Source organism: Carcharodon carcharias, chromosome 11 (genome assembly GCF_017639515.1).
Source record: "Carcharodon carcharias isolate sCarCar2 chromosome 11, sCarCar2.pri, whole genome shotgun sequence".
Lineage (NCBI taxonomy): Eukaryota > Metazoa > Chordata > Chondrichthyes > Lamniformes > Lamnidae > Carcharodon > Carcharodon carcharias.
In genome coordinates, this window is record NC_054477.1 from 152,702,576 (window position 1) to 152,720,403 (window position 17,828).

Genomic DNA, 17,828 nt, shown 5'->3' on the forward strand with positions numbered 1-17,828 from the left:
CCAGGATCCTATGGCATGGCCTGACAGCCATGGTGGGTGTGGGGAGCTTATCAGAGGGATGAAGAACTGCCCCCACCCTATTTGCCACACGGAGGCTGCCTCATCTCAGCAGACGTGTTTCGGCCGTTGTGTGGGGCCCACCTGCTGACTGGAAAATTCCAGTCTGTGTGGAAGTGGAGCCTTAATAGGCACCTAATTACCTCCAATTGGCTACTGTTCCACTCCTGTGCAAAATTAATATTTGTTCAAAATTAATATTTGGTCTCAGGCAAATATCCCACATGTTGCAACTATGCTTCTGAAGCTGCAGAAGCTTGTTTTAAGTGACAGGCCACCTATCCCACAATTAAGACCCAGAGACAGGGTCAGAGCATTAATTCTCACCTCCCCGAGCCCCCGTCCCCCGAATGCCGTCGTCCTGCCAATTTTCTCACCTCAGTGTTAACTACTTATTGGAGTTTGTTTACACGGGATCCGTCACCTTCCAATATTTCGCCATTATCAACATGCGAAGTTAAGACTGTGAGCATTGATTTTAACCCTCAGGGTTTCAGGTGGGCGGGGAACAGAATGAGTACAAAAGACCCTCCCAGACCTACATGTCAGGCTGCAGGTATATAAGCTCCCTGGCCTCTTCAATATACCTCCCAACAGTGAACCAGAGCCCAAGTTCAGGGAGCTGCAGGCTGCCAACCTAAGGTAACCTCGATGGTGAGCAATTAAAGGTGAGGAGGTCTTTGGCTTCAGGACAAGGAAGGCCATGACTTTCCTTGTGGGACCTGGATATCGCTCCTCCTTTCTGACAACAAAGCAAGAAAGATTTCCACTTACTCTTGGAAGGGTCTCTTCTTCTTCCCAATAGCACTGGTGGCTTCAATGCTTAGGCCCCTAGCTCAAGTGAAATCCCATCCCATTGACGTCCTGGCACTCAGGTTGCCTACTCTGGTTGGAAGTGTCCCTGGAGGCTTCATCACATCACCTTCCAGCTCCATCCACACCGCCCAGTTCAGCAGGTTGCTTTTTATCCGACTCCCAATATTTTTCTAACTAACAAATGGGAAAGAAAGTGAGCGCCCAACATTTTAAAAGCCCCAGGGGCTTTTCTCCCTGGTTACTGGCAGCAGCATTCTGGAAATCTATTCTTAATTCCTGGAAACTCCAGGGCCATCCAGGAGAGTGGCAACATTTAATGGGACCTGGATTTGTATACATTTATGATGCTCCCTCCAAATTATTTTTTTTTATTTGCTCATGGGATGTGGGCGTCGCTGGCTAGGCCAACATTTATTGCCCATCCCTAACTGCCCTTGTTCATAGAGCATTTAAGAGTCAACCACATTGCTGTGGGTCTGGAGTCACCTGTAGGCCAGACCAGGTAAGGGTTGTAGATTTCCTTCCTTAAAGGGCATTAGCGAGCCAGATGGGTTTTTATGACAATCTGCAACTGTTTCATGATCGTCATCAGCTTTTGAATTCCAAATTTTCAAGTATCACTATCTGCCATGGTGGGATTCAAACCTGGGTCCCCAGAGCATTACCCTAGGCTTTCCAGAATGCTAGTCAGTAACAATACCACTATGCCACCAGCTCCCCTGTGCACATCTAAAATGGCGGCCGGCAAGAAGCCGGGTTGAAAGCCCGAAGACTCTGTTTTAATGACCCCCTGGAATTTCTCCCAGTGGACAGTGCAGTATTCAATTGTTCTCCAATTGTGAATCTGGTAACTGATCTATGCTCACTGTACTTGATTAGTTAAGCTTGGGTGTGGCTTCTAAGCAAAGTAAACAGACACCATAGGCGGCACGAGAAGCTGAGCTGTGAGCATGAGTGCAGCCATATTGTGATTGCAGGGATACTTTGAAACTATTGTAAATAAATCTGTTGCACACTTAGAAACTAGTGCCATCTCAGCATTGCTTCGAGCTATATAAAATGCACAAGAGTCAGGATGCATTAGAATACTCTTGCTCCCAGCTATTCACAATAATGGAGAGCATGCTTCAGCCTGACCAGCACCATGTGTTTGTGTATGCGTGAAAGCCAAATGAGCTCTTCCTCCAGAACCTGAGGTTCAGCTTCACCACCCCAGATTAGCTAATTTGGCACAAGACTAGGATCATCCTATTTCCTGCCAAAGTTGCTTGCAGCATTTGGCCGCCTGTTTTCCATTTTTTGTGCTTATTGCTGTCATGAGCTTTGCATTAATATTGAGTACTTTTCACAACATTTGGACTAACAGTGAATTAGTCATTGGACACAGGAACTTTGAGTGCAATCAGCAACCTTGGGCTCAAATTTCTCTCAAAGTTGCACTAGTTTTCCGCAATGAATTTATGGTTCGAGTTTCTCCCCAAACCTATTTGCGTAATCAGGAAAGAAAACCTTCCATAACTCCAGTAGAATGGGCAGCATATTAAAGAGCAATTAGGCTTTTTTTTTTGCATTCATGAATATTCCTTGATGTATTTTAGAGCAGTAGTTCTAGTGCTGTTTTATTAATACAGCTGAGATTAGGTTTATCACAAATGATCAATATTAACAAGAGTTTCTAATCCACTACCTGTAAGTAACCTGATTTTAACTCACTGAAGGTGACTTTGAAATACTATACTGAGCCATTTGCTTGTTACATTGATATACAGTAGGCAGTTCCTCTGTTAATTAAAGAATGAACATTTAAAAGTGTCCAAAAAAGTGTCCGAAGAATGTTTGATGACTCTGGGTCTATACTCGATGGAGTTTAGAAGGATGAGGGGGGATCTGATTGAAACTTACAGAATACTGAAAGGCCTGGATAGAGTGGACGTGGGGAAGATGTTTCCATTAGTAGGAGGGACTAGGACTCGAGGGCACAGCTTTAGAGTAAAGGGAAGACCTTTTAGAACACAGATGAGGAGAAACTTCTTTAGCCAGAGAGTGGTGAATCAATGGAATTCATTGCCACAGAAGGCTGTGGAGGCCAGGTCATTGAGTGTATTTCAGACCGAGATAGATAGGTTCTTGATTGGTAAGGGAATCAAAGGTTACGTGGAGAAGGCGGGAGAATGGGGTTGAGAAACTTATCAGCCATGACTGAATGACGGAGCAGACTCAATGGGCTGAATGGCCTAATTTCTGCTCCTATGTCTTATGGTCTTATGGTCTTGTATTGTCCTAGTGCCTTTTAAAACAAAAGCTTAGGCCGGGATTTTCTGGCCCCGCCTTGGCGGGACCACCGGCAGCCGAGCCAAAAGTCTGTTGACTTTCGGTGGGATCGGGTGATCTTGGCGGTGGATGGGGCCAGAAAATCCCATCCTTAATTTAGCAGAATTAGCTACAGTTAGCAGAAGCTTGCAGTGGCAACGAATTCCATCAGGGATGTGACCAGTTTGTGGGCAGGGCCAGTGTCTTGCGCGGTGTTTAAAACCATCACTCAAACCCATGGAAACTCGAACGGCATTTAATATACCCCACTCCTTTACGCAGCTTTGGCAAATTTTCAGGCAAATTGCCTTTTGGAAACTCCAAATTTCAGAATAGGCAGAGTACAGACTATACACAACCAGCCCATGCTTGCAAAACACAAAACAAAATGTCTATTGTTAGATGTGATTCTGCGATTAGGCAGCACTTACCAAATAATCCTGAGTGCACTAATAGCTACACCAACAACTAATTTAAGGTAATCAATTGAGCTTGTAACTTGGCTCATTGATACTTTCTGGAAGTGATGTACATTTATACACGGGAGCCCGTTCTCTGCAAGCAAAAAGAATCTGGTCAAGCCTTGTGCCTTTTTTTGAATTGTAGAGGAGTTGGAGAGCCTATAGCTCCCCGTTGCTTTCTCCATGGCAATGCCTTGACCAATTAGAGTTGACTTGCCAACCAATCAGTACCCTTTTCTCTGGCAGTATAAATTGTTGCAATCGTATGAAATTTGGCACCCTTGTGTTTGTCCTGATGAGTGCAAGATGAAAAAATTCAACAGCATGTCTCATTTTTTAACAATGTTCAAACTGAAATGTTTTTATTTTGATCCCGAATTTTCTGACTTCATTCCTGCTACACCATGATATGCTGGGAAAGCACGTTTTGTTTTTGGAAGTGCTTGAGCAAGCGCTCACTCTTTGTCTAAGTCAGGCACTCGTGAGATGTCGTTCTGTCTGTGGGAATGTGCAACTACCCAGGGCGACTGGGAGTTACAGAAGAAACAGGAAGGCAGATGTAACCCGGAGGGGCAAATTGTGGCAGCTACAAACTGCAATAATAGTGACAACGGTGACCTAAAAATAGGCTTTGCACCCTTTGCCTTTCAACATCTGCCTGGTGCAGGCAGGCTTGTTAACAATATGGGATACTAAGATGTACTGGCAACAAATACTTTGGGTGCAATTCTAAGCTGCCCCAATCCCACCACCACAACAAAACAGCAGACAGGAGAAGGCCTGGGGAGAGGCTTAAAAATAAAAATGTGGTGACATATAACCCCAAACCATCGAGTACATGTCAGCCCCCATTTTTACAGTGCAGCTTGCCTGCTGTGCGAGTGTCCAGGTCTCGTTAGGCGGGGCACGTCATTATAATAGTTCAACCTGATGTCCATGGTGTAGTTTGAAGATGATTTTAATTTAGCGCCTGCGGGATGGGTTTCCCAAGGCTCAGGAGGTTCCGTTGCAGAAGAGAAGTGTGAGCAGCCAGATCCAGCAGCTGAGTACTTTTTGGAGAATGTTTCTGGGCCAGGAACAGCTGAAGTGCTTTCCTCCAAAGAACCATGAACCCGATCCCCAAGATCCTTGGCTGCGGCCTTCTGTTGATTTTCCTGCCTGACAATCTGTCTGGCTGCCGGCTGTGTGTGTGTGTGTGTGTGTGTGTGTGTGTGTGTGTGTGTGTGTGTGTGTGTGTGTGTGTGTTGGGGGGGGTGGGGGGGTGCAGTATAGAAATTGCGATGAGATCCTGCCTTCAAATTTATCAAAATCCCTGTGTTCTCACCTGCCCCCACCACCAGCTCCCTCTCCCAAACATGCTCTCTTCCCGCCTCCCCATAAATATCATGGCCTTTATTCCTTTTAAGCAAGGATTGCATTCTTTTCAGAGTCATGCCAGTGGGAATTAGGACCTGGGGTTGGGGGTGGGCATGGTGGATTGGAGTTCCTGGGGACCTGGGGTGGTGGGAAGGCTTTAATTGAAAGGATCTACTTCCAGTTGACAGCTTGCTTATAACAGACCTTAAGCTGCTTTTCATACTTGCTCAGTGAGAGCAGCCTCCTTTGGGCAACACTGACATATTTGCAATTGGTGGCCTTCAGTGGCTGGGCTCTGCTTTTATATGAGTGTGAAACTAGTGTGAAACCACTAGTGTCAACTCATTATTAACCTGCATTCCTGAAGGATGATGTGCATGTGATATGCATCCCAAGGAGGGAAACCCCTGCCTCTGCAGTTACACGTTCTAGGAGATAATTTTCCATTTTTTTTCTTCCTCATTCGATGGAGTTTTTGGCCGACCCTTTAGTGCTTGCACTCATCACACCCAAATTTCCTGGTCTCCACACCCACATTTCCAAGATGTTCTGCCGGCGAGGGTGAAGCTCCACACATGAACACAAATTAATAAATGTACCCGCAGAGTGTAAAAAGGTTGTAGATTGGAGGTGGAGGAAACTGTTGATCTTAAGGGGGTCTATTTTTATTTGCATAGTGCAGGAAGAGGATAATATACCATATAATCAAAGAAAATTTACAATGAATCAAGGACTGGAACTTAACTTAAACTAGAGAATAGTATTAGCAAAAGTAATGGCATGAAAGACTTGACAAAAATGGTTTGATCTTAAAGGGAAGAGGTGAGGAAATTACAGATACCTTACCAACTATCTTCTGAAGCCCTCTTGATTCAGGAGTTGCCTCTCTTGATTGGAAGGTTTAAATGATTTTGGAAAAGTGACAGGGAGAAACCAGGAAACCGTAGACTGTTGGTCTAACATCTTGTGGGGAAGTTATTGGAAACAATAGTTAAAAACAGAGTGACTGAGCAATTAGAGAAATTTGAGCTGATTAGGGAAAGCTAATCTGGATTTGTAAAATGTAATCTCCAATGAAGTTAATTAATTTCTTTGGGATGTAACTAAAGCCATACATCAGAGATATTTATGGATGTCAAAGATATGGTCTTCCAGAGGCTTCCGAAAAGTTTCCATATAAGAAACTGTTAGCTACCATTAGAGCTGATGGAATTGAAGGCACATTTTGTGCTGGTTAGGAGATCGGTGAGGCAGTAGACGACAGAGAGCGAGGATAATGGATATGTGCTCAAATTGGAAAGAAGTGACTAATTGTGTCCCACAAGTCTGTGCTGGTGCCTTAACTGATCACTATATTCATTAATGACTTGAACAACATAATAAAAAGCCATATATCCAAGTTTGCTAATAGCACAAAGAAGATTGGTGTTACAATAAGAATTGTAGATGGGACCATAAAATTACAAAGAGACATCAATTGATAAGTGAGTGGGCAAAACTGTTGCAGATGCATTCCTGTGCTGGTATAAGTGAGGTCATCTATCTTGGACCAAAAATGACAGATCCGAGTATAATTTTAAACAGTGGGAAGCTAGGAACGATGTACGTGCAGACATTTAAGGGTCCATGTACAAAGATTAGGTACAAACTAATAATCAAAATGGCTAATGGAATGTTAATAACTAGAAGGCTTGAATGTAAAGCGGGGGGAGGGGGGAGCTTTTTTTACAGCAATACCAGTTTCTGGTTAAATCACATCTATACTGTTTACAGTTTTGGGAACTGTGCTTTAGAAAGGATATATTGGCTTTGGAGGGAGAGCAGCAAGTTCACCGGAATGTTACCACAGGTCGGATTTTCTCATAAAAGACAGAAAACTGGAAGTGGGTTCAATTCCAAAACTGACAGTGATCTTCCATTGTTCGGGGCCTCAGCTAGGGTGAGGGGTAGGTCTGCCATCCAATTAAGCTGCCTGGACCTGGGAATGGAAGTGGGCCAGCTCCGGAGTGGGCATTATGAAAGGGCACCTGTGAAACAGCTCTACAAGTGTTCCTACGTCTGACACGGTAGAATTTCTGCTTTCAAACCACATGACCAGCCAATCATTAACATATACAGTTTTCTTGATAAACTCCCTCCTGCCTTTCCCAAACCCAATATTCTAGAGAACATTGCTGTGAATCCTCTATATTGTCGGTTAAGGCAATCCTTATGTGTATGATATTATTATCTCTTCCTCTGTATTGACCCTACATGGACTATCATTGTATGCCTCTTCCTGCACCTTCACTATCCCTTCCACCCTTCCCTCATTGTGTGCAGCGCTAAATAAGGAAAGTATCTTATACCATGCCACTAACCTTCATAAAGTTTCCTTCCTTTCTGACTCGCCTTCAACTTGATACGTGCCTGCCCTCACTGTGCTCGAAGGCTAAAGGCACCTTTAGGCTGAGCCACCTCCACCAGTGTTCAAAATCACCTTAAATTGGCACTCTTAATAAGCCCTTAAATTGTTTAACTGGTCTGTTAATAGGTGCTGGTCAGCATCGGGGCCTGCACTCGCCCCTGTCCTCACGGAAGCCACAAATGACAGAAACAGAGACAGGACTTAAGGTCCCTTAAGGATCTATTTTTCTGCCTGCTTCTGTCCCAGCCCCGATCCTGATGGAAAGATCTGGCCTCAGGACTCCAAGGGTTAGATTATGTGGAGAGATTACATCAACTCAGTTTGTGTTACCTGGAAGATTAAAAAAATCCAAGGGGTAACTTGTTTGGGGTGTTTCGCATTATGAAACAAATTGATAGGGTGGATTTAGAGCAACCTGTTCTTCTGCTGGTGGGCCAAGGTGACACATTAAAATCTGAGCCAGGTTACCCAGGAGGGGAGTAACCTCTTCATGCAAAGTGTGGAACTCACCCACAAAAAGCTGTAGTTGTAAACTCAATTGATCATTTTAAATCTGAGATTGATTGATTTTTTTCTTGCTAGACATGGGTCTAAAAGGGATATGGAGCCATGGAGAGTGGATGGAACTAAGATATAGGTCAGCCATAAAACTGAATGCTGGAATTGGCTTGAGGGGTCTTGTTAGTTTAGGGGGGATGGGGTGGATAGGATAGGGTGGAGTGAAGCCGGGCAGACGCCCTGCTTATTAGTTATTATATCAGTCGGGGTCTTCTCCCACTTTGGTCAATGGGTCATTTGCTATGTTTGAGGAGAGCGGGAGGAAAGGCTTTTCTGCTGAATGCGAACAAATTCAGATTGCTGGGTTTTGCATTTTTAAGGGCAGAGACTGAAAATGACTCTTTGTATCTGATTAACATGCGTCCCACGCAGGCACTGTGTGTTTCAATCACCTATTTACTGAGGAGAAAGCTGCACTTGTCACAGAGGGGGAGAGGCACCTGATGCTATTTTGCCTTTACATCACCTGTATTATAGCTGTAACTAGTGCAAAACAGCCCTCTGTGGCAATAACAATTTGAGTAGTATTTGGCCTCCTGTGCACAGAGATCCACCCATTGCGTAGTGTTCTGCTCAGTGTGATGCAGAAACAGTGGTATTAACCTGCATTTTCGTAAGGTGATGCCGGTGTCCAACTGGCACCTGTAGTCTCTCACTATTGGGTTCCAACCATTTAAATGACATACACAAAAAGCTTTAGATTTGATGCCATTCAAACCCTGTGACTACATTTAGTGCCTTGCATTAGATCTTATTATCTAGCGATTTATTGGTCCTTCCATCAGTCTCCCCCCGCCACCCCTTCTCAGAGCTTGAGTTTTCTAATTCTGATGGAGCATCTGTATCACTCACCTTGTCCTTGTTTCAAACCTTTCCTGCTGTTGTTTGTAGGAACGTGTTCCTGACAGCCCTTCACCTGCTCCGTCCCTGGAAGATGGCCGCCGGCCAGGGAGTCATCCTTCTTCCCATCGGAGCAGCAGCGTGTCGAGTTCACCAGCCCGGACTGAGAGCTCCTCTGATAGAATCCGTGAGTTCCGCCTACTGATATTTTCGACTGTAAATTTTTCATCTGGCTAACTTATTAAAGAATATTTCAAATGCAGTATGTGGGTTTAAAGGGCATGAGTGAAGGAAGATCAACACTGTAATAAAAAAATGAATGAGAATACATATTCTGAAGCAATATACAAAGGTGCAAATGTACTTCAAATGGTTACTGTATGTTGCAGTTGAATCTGAAAGTAATTTTTTGTTGATTTTCTACCTTCCTCCTTTCCTCATTGACTGGGGGGATGTGGTTCCATTATCCTGCCCATTGCTCATTTGTGGCCTTATACATAAAGGGATGTATTTCCTTGTCTCCCCCAATTCTCATAAGAACATAACATGGTAGGAGGCTCAATAGTAGGGGAACAGACAGGCATTTATGTGGCTGTAGACGTGACTCCAGGTTAGTGTGTTGTCTCCCTGGTGCCAGGGTCAAGGATGTCACTGAATGGCTGCAGGGCATTCTGAAGGGGGAGGGCAAACAGACAGAGATCGTGGTACATATTGGTACCAGTGACATAGGTAGAAAGAGGGATCAGGTCCTACAAACAGAATTTAGGGAGCTAGGAAGCAGGTTAAAAAACAAGACCTCAAAAAGTAATAATCTCTGGATTACTTTCAGTGCCACGCGCTATTGAGTATAGAATTAGGAGGTTAGTCCAGATGAATGCTTGGCTAGACAGATGGTGCAGGAGGGAGGGCTTTAGTTTTCTGGGATCTTGGGACCATTTCTGGGTCCTGTGGGACCTGTACAAAGCAGATGGGTTGCACCTGAACTGGAATGGGACCAATAGTCTTGCGGGGAGGTTTGCTAGTGCTGTTAGGGAAGGTTTAACTTGGCAGGGGGATGGGATCCTTAGAGGAGGTTCAGCAGAGGGAGATGCACAGCCAAAATTAGAAGAGAAAGCAAGTGAGTCTGGAAGGCATAGAAATTAAAGGTCAGTTAAGGCACAGGGATTTTGGCAAGGTTGGATGGTATTTATTTTAATGCAAGGAGTCTGACGAATGAGGCAGATGAGTTGAGGGCACAAATTAACACATGGAAGTATGATGTCATTGTTGTCACAGAGATATGGTTGAGAGAAAGGCAGGATTGGCAGCTCAATCTTCCAGGATATCGGGTCTTCAGGCGAGACAGGAAAGGAGGTAAAAGAGGAAGGGGTATTGCAATATTGATCAAGGAATCAATTACAGCAGTAAGGAGGGATGACGACATCTAAGAAGGCTCCTCAAATGAAGCCATATGGGTGGAACTGAAAAACAAAAAAGGAGCAATCACATTGCTGGGAGCGTACTATAGGCCCCCACACAGTCAGAAAGAAAAAGAAGAGCAGATATGTAGGCAAATTTCAGAGAAGTGTAAAAATTATAGGGTAGTAATAGTGGGGGATTTCAACTTCCCCAACATTAACTGGGTTAGTTGTAGTGTGATAGGTTTAGAGGAAGCAGAATTCTTCTAATGCATCCAGGAGAGCTTTTTAAGCCAGTACGGAAAAGGTCCTACAAGAGAGGTCCTGGACTTAATTTTAGGGAATGAAGCTAGGCAAGGTGTCAGTGGGGGAACATTTTGCAGATAGTGACCATAACTCCGTTAGATTCAAGGTTGCTATGGAAAAGGACAAGGATGGGCCAGAAATCAGAGTTCTAAATTGGGGGAAGGTCAATTGTAATAAAATCAGATATGATTTGGCCAGAGTGGACTGGGAACAGCTACTTTTAGGTAAATCTGCATCAGAGGAGTGGGACTTATTCAAGAAGGAAATAGGGAGAGTACAGGGCCAACATATTCCAGTAAAGATAAAGGGTGGGACCAACAAATCCAGGGAACCCTGGATGTCGATGGATATACAGGATTGGATAAAGAGAAAAAGGGAGGCTTATGGAAGATACCAAGGGCTCAAAACAGTGGAAGCCCTAAAGGAGCATAGAATGTGTAGGGGGGATCTTAAAAAGGAAATTAAGAGAACAAAAAGGGGGCATGAAGAAACATTGGCAGGTAAAGTAAAGGAAAATCCAAAGTTATTTTACAAGTACATTAAGAGAAGAGGATAACTAGGGAAAGAGTAGGGCCCATTAAAGACTATAGTGGTAATTTGTGTGTGGAGCCAGAAGACATAGGTAGGGTTCTAAATGAATACTTTGTCTTGGCATTCACACGTGAGGGGGACGACGTGAGTATGGAAATCAGACAGAAGGACTGTGATATAATTAGAGAAATTATCATAGAAAGGGAGGAAGCTCTAAGTGGTCTGGCAGGCTTAAAAGTAGATAAACCTCCTTGCTCGGATGAAATGTATCCCAGTTGAGTGAGGCAAGGGAGGAGATAGCAGGGGCGCTGCCAATAATTTTCAATACCTCTCTGGCCACAAGAGAGGTGCCAGAGGACTGGAGGACAGCCAATGTGGTACCGTTATTCAAGAAGGGAGGAAGGGATAAACCAGGGAACTACAGGCCAGTCAGTCTAACCTCAGTGGTGGGGAAATTGTTGGAAGCAATTCTGAGGGACAGAATTAATCTACACTTGGAGAGGCAGGGATTAATCAAGGACAGTCAGCATGGTTTTGTTAAGGGGAGGTCATGTTTGACCAACTTGGTCGAATTTTTCAAAGAGGTGACCAGGTGTGTAGATGAGGGCAATGCATTTGATGTAGTCTACTTGGACTTCAGCAAGGCTTTTGATAAAGTCCCACATGGGAGACTGATAATGAAGGTAAGAGCCCATGGGATCCAAGGCAATTTGATAAATTGGATCCAGAATTGGCTGAGTGGCAGGAAGCAGAGGGTGATGGTCTTGGGGGTGTTTTTGTGACTGGATGCCTGTGTCCAGTGGGGTTCCACAGAGATTGGTGTTGGATCTCTTGCTGTTTTGTAGTATATATAAATGATTTAGGCTTGAATGTAGGAGGGTTGATCAGTAAGTTCGCGGATGACACGAAAATTGGTGGGGTGGTAAATAGTGAGGAGGATAGCCTTAGATTACAGGAGGATATAGACAGGCTGGTCAGATGGGCTGATCAGTGGCAAATGGAATTTAATCCTGATAAGTGTGAGATGATGCACTTGGGCAGGACAAACAAAGGCACAGGATTACACGATGAATGGTAGGACCCTGGGAAGTACTGAGGGTCAGAGGGACTTTGGTGTGCATGTCCACCAGTCTCTTAAGGTAGCGGGACAGGTAGATAAGGTGGTTAAGAAGGCATATGGGATACTTGCCTTTATTAGCTGAGGCAAAGGATATAAGAGCAGGGAGGTTATGCTGGAATTGTATAAAACGCTGGTTAGGCCACAGCTAGAGTATTGCGTGCAGTTCTGGATTTGGCATTATAGGAAGGATGTGATTGCACTAGAGAGAGTGCAGAAGAGATTTACCAGGATGTTGCCTGGGCTGGAGAGTTTTAGTTATGAAAAGAGATTGGATAGACTGGGGTTATTTTCCCTGGAGCAGAGGAGATTGAGGGGGGACACGATTGAGGTGTATAAAATTATGAGGGGCATAGATAGTGTGGACAGGAAGGAACTTTTCCCCTTGGTGGAGGGATCAATAACCAGGGGGCATAGATTTAAGGTAAGGGGCAGGAGGTTTAGAGGAGATGTGACGAAGAATTTTTTCACCCGGAGGATGGTGGGAATCTGGAACTCACTGCCTGAAAGGGTGGTAGAGGCAGAAACCCTCGTAACATTTAAGAGATATTTGGATGTGCACTTGCGATGCCATGGCATACAAGACTATGGGCCTAGTGCTGGTAAATGGGATTAAAGTAGTTAGGTACTTGTTTGACTGGTGCAGACTCAATGGGCTGAAGGGCCTTCTTCTGTGCTGTAGACCTCTAGGACTCTATGAGAAATAGGTATTGGAGTAGACCATTTGGCCTTCAAACCTGCTTTACCATTCAATTCGATCATGGCTGATCTGATCGTGGCCTGAACTTTCCTGTCTGCCCCCTCTAACCCTTGACTTGATCCCTTGTCAATCAAAAATCTATCTAACTCAGCCTTGAAGAATGACCCAACCTCCACAGCTCTCTGTGACATAAAATTCCAAAGGCTGATGAACCAGAGAGAAGAAATTCCTCCTCCTCTCCATCATACATGGGAAACCGCAGTCTGAAACTGTGTCCTCTGGTTCTAAATTCCCCCACAAGGGCAAATATCATCTCAGCATCTACTCTGTCAAACCCCCTCAGAATGCTGGATCGGAATGGTGCACCTACTTTCCCCAGGTGGCAAAGGTCAAGAAAATCTACCTATTGAAATGTCAACAGGACTACTTGACACTTGAGACTGGGAGCTGTGCTTGATCCTCTTCTTACATGATAGACTTAGGAATTTTCCAGGAGAATATACTATTTAGCTTCAAAGAACAGGAACCCTGTCTGATTGTTCTCCTCGCTAGCCTAGAGGCGCTGAGCCAACTATAGCTCCCAAGTTGTGGCTCCAGCTGAGAACTGGGTATCAAACATGGAACCTTACAGTCTCAGTACCCACTACTTAGCCAATGGGAAAGTTTGCCATTGATTTAATTGCAACGATCTCTGGGTTCATGAACAATGCAATCTGGAAGTCTTTTTCCAGAAGCAGGCTCTTAGACATAAAACAAGTAAGGCTTCCACCAGTTGTCGAAGTGCAATGTGGTATTGCAACATTATGCAATGGAACCAGCAGTATGTGGATACAGCCTTTCAATTAGGAGACCTTTCAATAACGTACATAAAGAAAACAAGATATAATGTTAACATTATTTTTATTCTCCATTTCTGTTGAGCGGTTTTATGAATACTTACGTTTGAATAGTGGGTCCTGATGACCCCATTGGGCAATTGGCTTGACCAGAATTCTGAGCACAAGAAATAAAATGATTGCTGAATAATTGCTTCACTACCAATATCAACCCAGCTTTTGTTACACTACATCCCAACAGTGCCATCAGCACCTACAATTTGTGTGAAACTGAAAACTGGCAGACGTACACTTAACATTGTGTTTGTTAAATTTAAATCTTAAGTGCAAGGACTTGTTTATATCAACTCATTCTAAGCAGATAGTGCCAAACAGGATCTAGGAATGAAAGTGTATTCCTGAAACTCCCTTGTCTTATCCTGCATGGTTACTGAAAAGTAAATTGTTTGCTTTAACTGATAGCTGTCCATCAGAATGGATTGTCAATTAACCAGACCCTCCTGGGGTTGTCCCCCACTATCCTACCTGGCCCCAAGGAAGGAGATCTTGCTTGTCATGATGGAGGACATGAAGCGAAAAGGATGCACACTGAAAAAGGTAAAATATCCACTACATCTGATGTGTGTTTCAGCGTTCACTGCAGTAAATACTCAGGCAGATTCCTTTACTGGTGATCAATGAAGAATGACTTATTTTCACGTTGTCACAGCATTTATATCTGCTCGGTTCTAAACCCCAGCAACAATTTTTATTAACCTACGTCTTTTTCCTGCACCTTTCAGCTTGAGGGGTTCTTGCGCTGCTAATTACCAGCCTTAACTTTCTGCGGCCAGTTTAATGGGCAATTAATGTGTAAGTCTGAACTATACAAATGTAGAGTATGCGATGTTATCGACCAGGAAGTTCTGGAGGTCTGCAACTCTCTTAATCCTCTGAACTTGCTGATTTTTTGTCTTAACACACCATTGTTCTTCCAGCAAACATTGGACCCATTATAATCTGTGATCCACCTCTAAGTAATTCTCTTTAACAGAGTAAATTCATTTAATATTCACAGCATGTAGTGCTTTATGCAGAGGTGCTTGTTTCTGTAAGTAGACTGGGATTGTGGAGACTGGAGACTGTCGTTGTACCCAGTCTGAAGAACAGAAACTCCAATGGACTCAGCACCCTCGGCCAATGTCATCGCCTGTCACTTTCATGCTCAATCGGGTCGGGAGCATGCAGACCAGCCGAGCTAAAAATTCTGCCCAAAATGCTTAGCGCTTTTTTTAAAATTACAATTAATTCTATTGTATTAATTACCTCACGTGTTTCCCATACCCTCGGACTGACTTTACCAGTTTGCAGATAACTCGTCCTCTGATAAAAGGCCAAAATGGCATAAAACAGAACTCTTTTTTTTTTGGATAGTACTCTCCCATCCTTCCCTCCTGAAAGTATCAAGACCTGGTAGTGAACAGCGCAAAGCTGTCTGCTGTAAATACCACATAAGCAAGAGACTGTTTTTCAATGTGAGTTTTGGGAAATGAAGACAATGAGATCATCACAGCTAAATCTAATCACCTGTTAGCCGCATGTATGTTCTTTGTTCGGGCACTATTTGGTCTACTAAGCCCTCAATATGGCGGGCAGAAAATTGCTGCAAATTTCTGGTCAGATGTGCTCTGTCCACCAGAGGAAAAGAAACAGATATCCACGAGGGCCCCATTACAAAATTAGTTTGCTCTAATACTGCTTCTCTCAGGAAAAGCAGACTTCGGACCAGCGGTTACCGAGCTTGAATGTGGAGCTAGGAGGAATAGAATTGTTCCAACCTGTGCCACATTTAAAGAACGCAGGCTGCTGCTCTTCCTTCCCCGATCTTGGCCACACACACACCGACATGGTCTCTTACTTCCTCACCTACTGTGGCTCAGTGAGTATAGCGCTGTCACCTCTTCGAAGGATGTGTGTTCAAGACCCTGCCCAGAGACATGAACGCACAAACCTAGGTTAACAATCCACTGAACTGCTGAGGGAGTGCTGCACTGTTGGGGGTGCCACCCTTCAGATGAGACATGAAACCAAGGCTCTCTTTGTTCTCAAGTGGACAGGGAAGACCCCATGGTGCTATTTCCAAGAAGAGTCAGAGAATTAACCTCGTGTCCTGGAGAATATTTATCCCTCAATCAACTTTACTAAAACAGGATATCTGATTATCACAATGCTGTTTGTGGAAGCTTGGTGTGCACAAATTGGCTGCCATATTTCCTACATTACAACAGTGACTAGACTTCAAAAATACTTCACTGGCTGTAAAGCGCTTTCGGACATCCTGAGGTCATGAAAGGCTTCAACCTCCAATCTCTAACCCCCGCTCCCCTCACCATAGGAAACTGGACAGACCAAAGTCACTCTCAGGATCTTTCAATAGTGAATGAATGGAACACATGAAATCATTTGTCATTCTCCGAAAATTAACAATATTTTTTGCTGCCTACTACGGTGATAATTCAAACACATGAACGCCAATACTAAAACCTTGTTAGAATTGTGAGAATTAGCACTGGACACATAGCATCCTAATTCAGTAAAATAGTCATTTTCCCCCCCACACACTGTGAAGGATCATAAATGCAACAATATGTAAGTCATTTTTATTGAATGTTCGTGTAGAGCATTTTAAGTGAATATAAAGTCATACACGAATGCTTAACTGTAATGCTGTTGCACATTATTACCAATTAGGATTCTGTTCCTAAAAAAAGTAATTAATTCTCAGCCAGTTGAAACCTTTAAAGAGAAAGGTGATTAAGAGTTACATAAGAACTTAATAAGTAAGAGCAGGAATGGATCATTTGGCCCCTCAAGCCTGCTTAGCTATTCAATACGATCGTGGCTGATCTGTTGCTTCAATTCCACCTTCTTTCCGACTCCCTGTATCCCTTGATTCACTGAGAGATCAGGAACCTGTCTATCTCAGTTTCGAATATACTCAATGATGGAGCATGTACAATTATTTAGGGGACACATTTCCAAATATTCATAATCCTGAGTGAAGAAATTTCTCCTCGTCTCAGCCTCAAATCTTCAACCCCTTATCGTGAGGTTGTGCTACCATGTTCCAGAATCCCCATGCAGGGGAAACAACCCCTGAGTGCCTGCCCTCTCAAGCCCCTTCAGAATCTTCTATGGGCATTTCGCTTAGATCATCTCTCATCCTTCAAAATACCAGAGAGTACAGGCCTAATTTACTCTGTTTCTCATGATAGGACAACCCTCTTATCCCAGGAACCAATCAAGTGAACCTTCACTGTCCTGTCTCCAAGGCAAGCATATCCTTCCTTAGATATGGAGACCAAAACAGCACACATTATTCCAAGGTGTGGTCTGACCAAAACCCTATACAGTTGTAGCACGAGTTCTTTATTCTTGTGCTTCATCCCCTTGTAATTTAGGCCAACATGCCAATTGCCTTTCCAATTGCTTGCTTTGTCTGCATGCTATCTTTCTGTGTTTCTTGAACTGGTACATACAAGTCTCTCTGAACATCAGAATGTCGAAGTTTTACACCTTTTGCAAAAATTTTTTTCTACTATAGTGAATAACCATACACTTTCACATATTATACTCCAACTGCCACCTTCTTACCCACTCATTTAATTTAGTCTATATCTCTTTGCAGTCTCTCTGTGCCCTCCTCACAGCCTACCTTCCCACCCAACTGTGTATTGTAAGCAAATTTAGATACAGTGCTCTCAGTCTTTTTATCTAATTGATTAATATAGATTGTAAATAACTGAGGCCCTAGTGCTGATCCTTGCGGCACTCCACTAGTTACAGCCTGCTGTTACGGCACAGCCGATGGTAAACGCTGAGTTGTTCAAATCCCAGAGGGAAACTTGAAACAGCTGCCACAACTTGTTTTGCAATTTGTATAAATTTCGAGGTGTGTGCTTTGAATTCAGTAGTAATAAGTTCATCAAGTCTTATCAGTGTTTTTACAAAGCTAGATTAAACATTTATTACTCAGAGAAATGATTTTAAAGTACATACATATGCCTACAAATCACTACTATAATAACTTCTAAATCCCCTACTTGATCTAACTCCCAGTTACACTTTTGTTAAGGCAACAGTAAGACACACAGATT

At 43.6% G+C, this 17,828-nt stretch overlaps 1 protein-coding gene across 4 annotated transcripts in view; it reads left to right on the forward strand.

Annotated features, from left to right (window-relative positions):
• Positions 1-17,828, forward strand: part of LOC121284082 (dachshund homolog 1-like) — a 546,830-nt gene that overhangs the window by 427,130 nt on the left and 101,872 nt on the right. For 3 of the 4 annotated variants that reach the window (XM_041199130.1, XM_041199133.1, XM_041199131.1), the window contains 2 exons: positions 8,857-8,992; positions 14,155-14,289. In XM_041199130.1, the coding sequence (XP_041055064.1) occupies positions 8,857-8,992; positions 14,155-14,289 (271 nt within the window). The remainder of the gene's footprint in view (positions 1-8,856; positions 8,993-14,154; positions 14,290-17,828) is intronic. The other variant, XM_041199132.1, reaches the window with a different exon arrangement.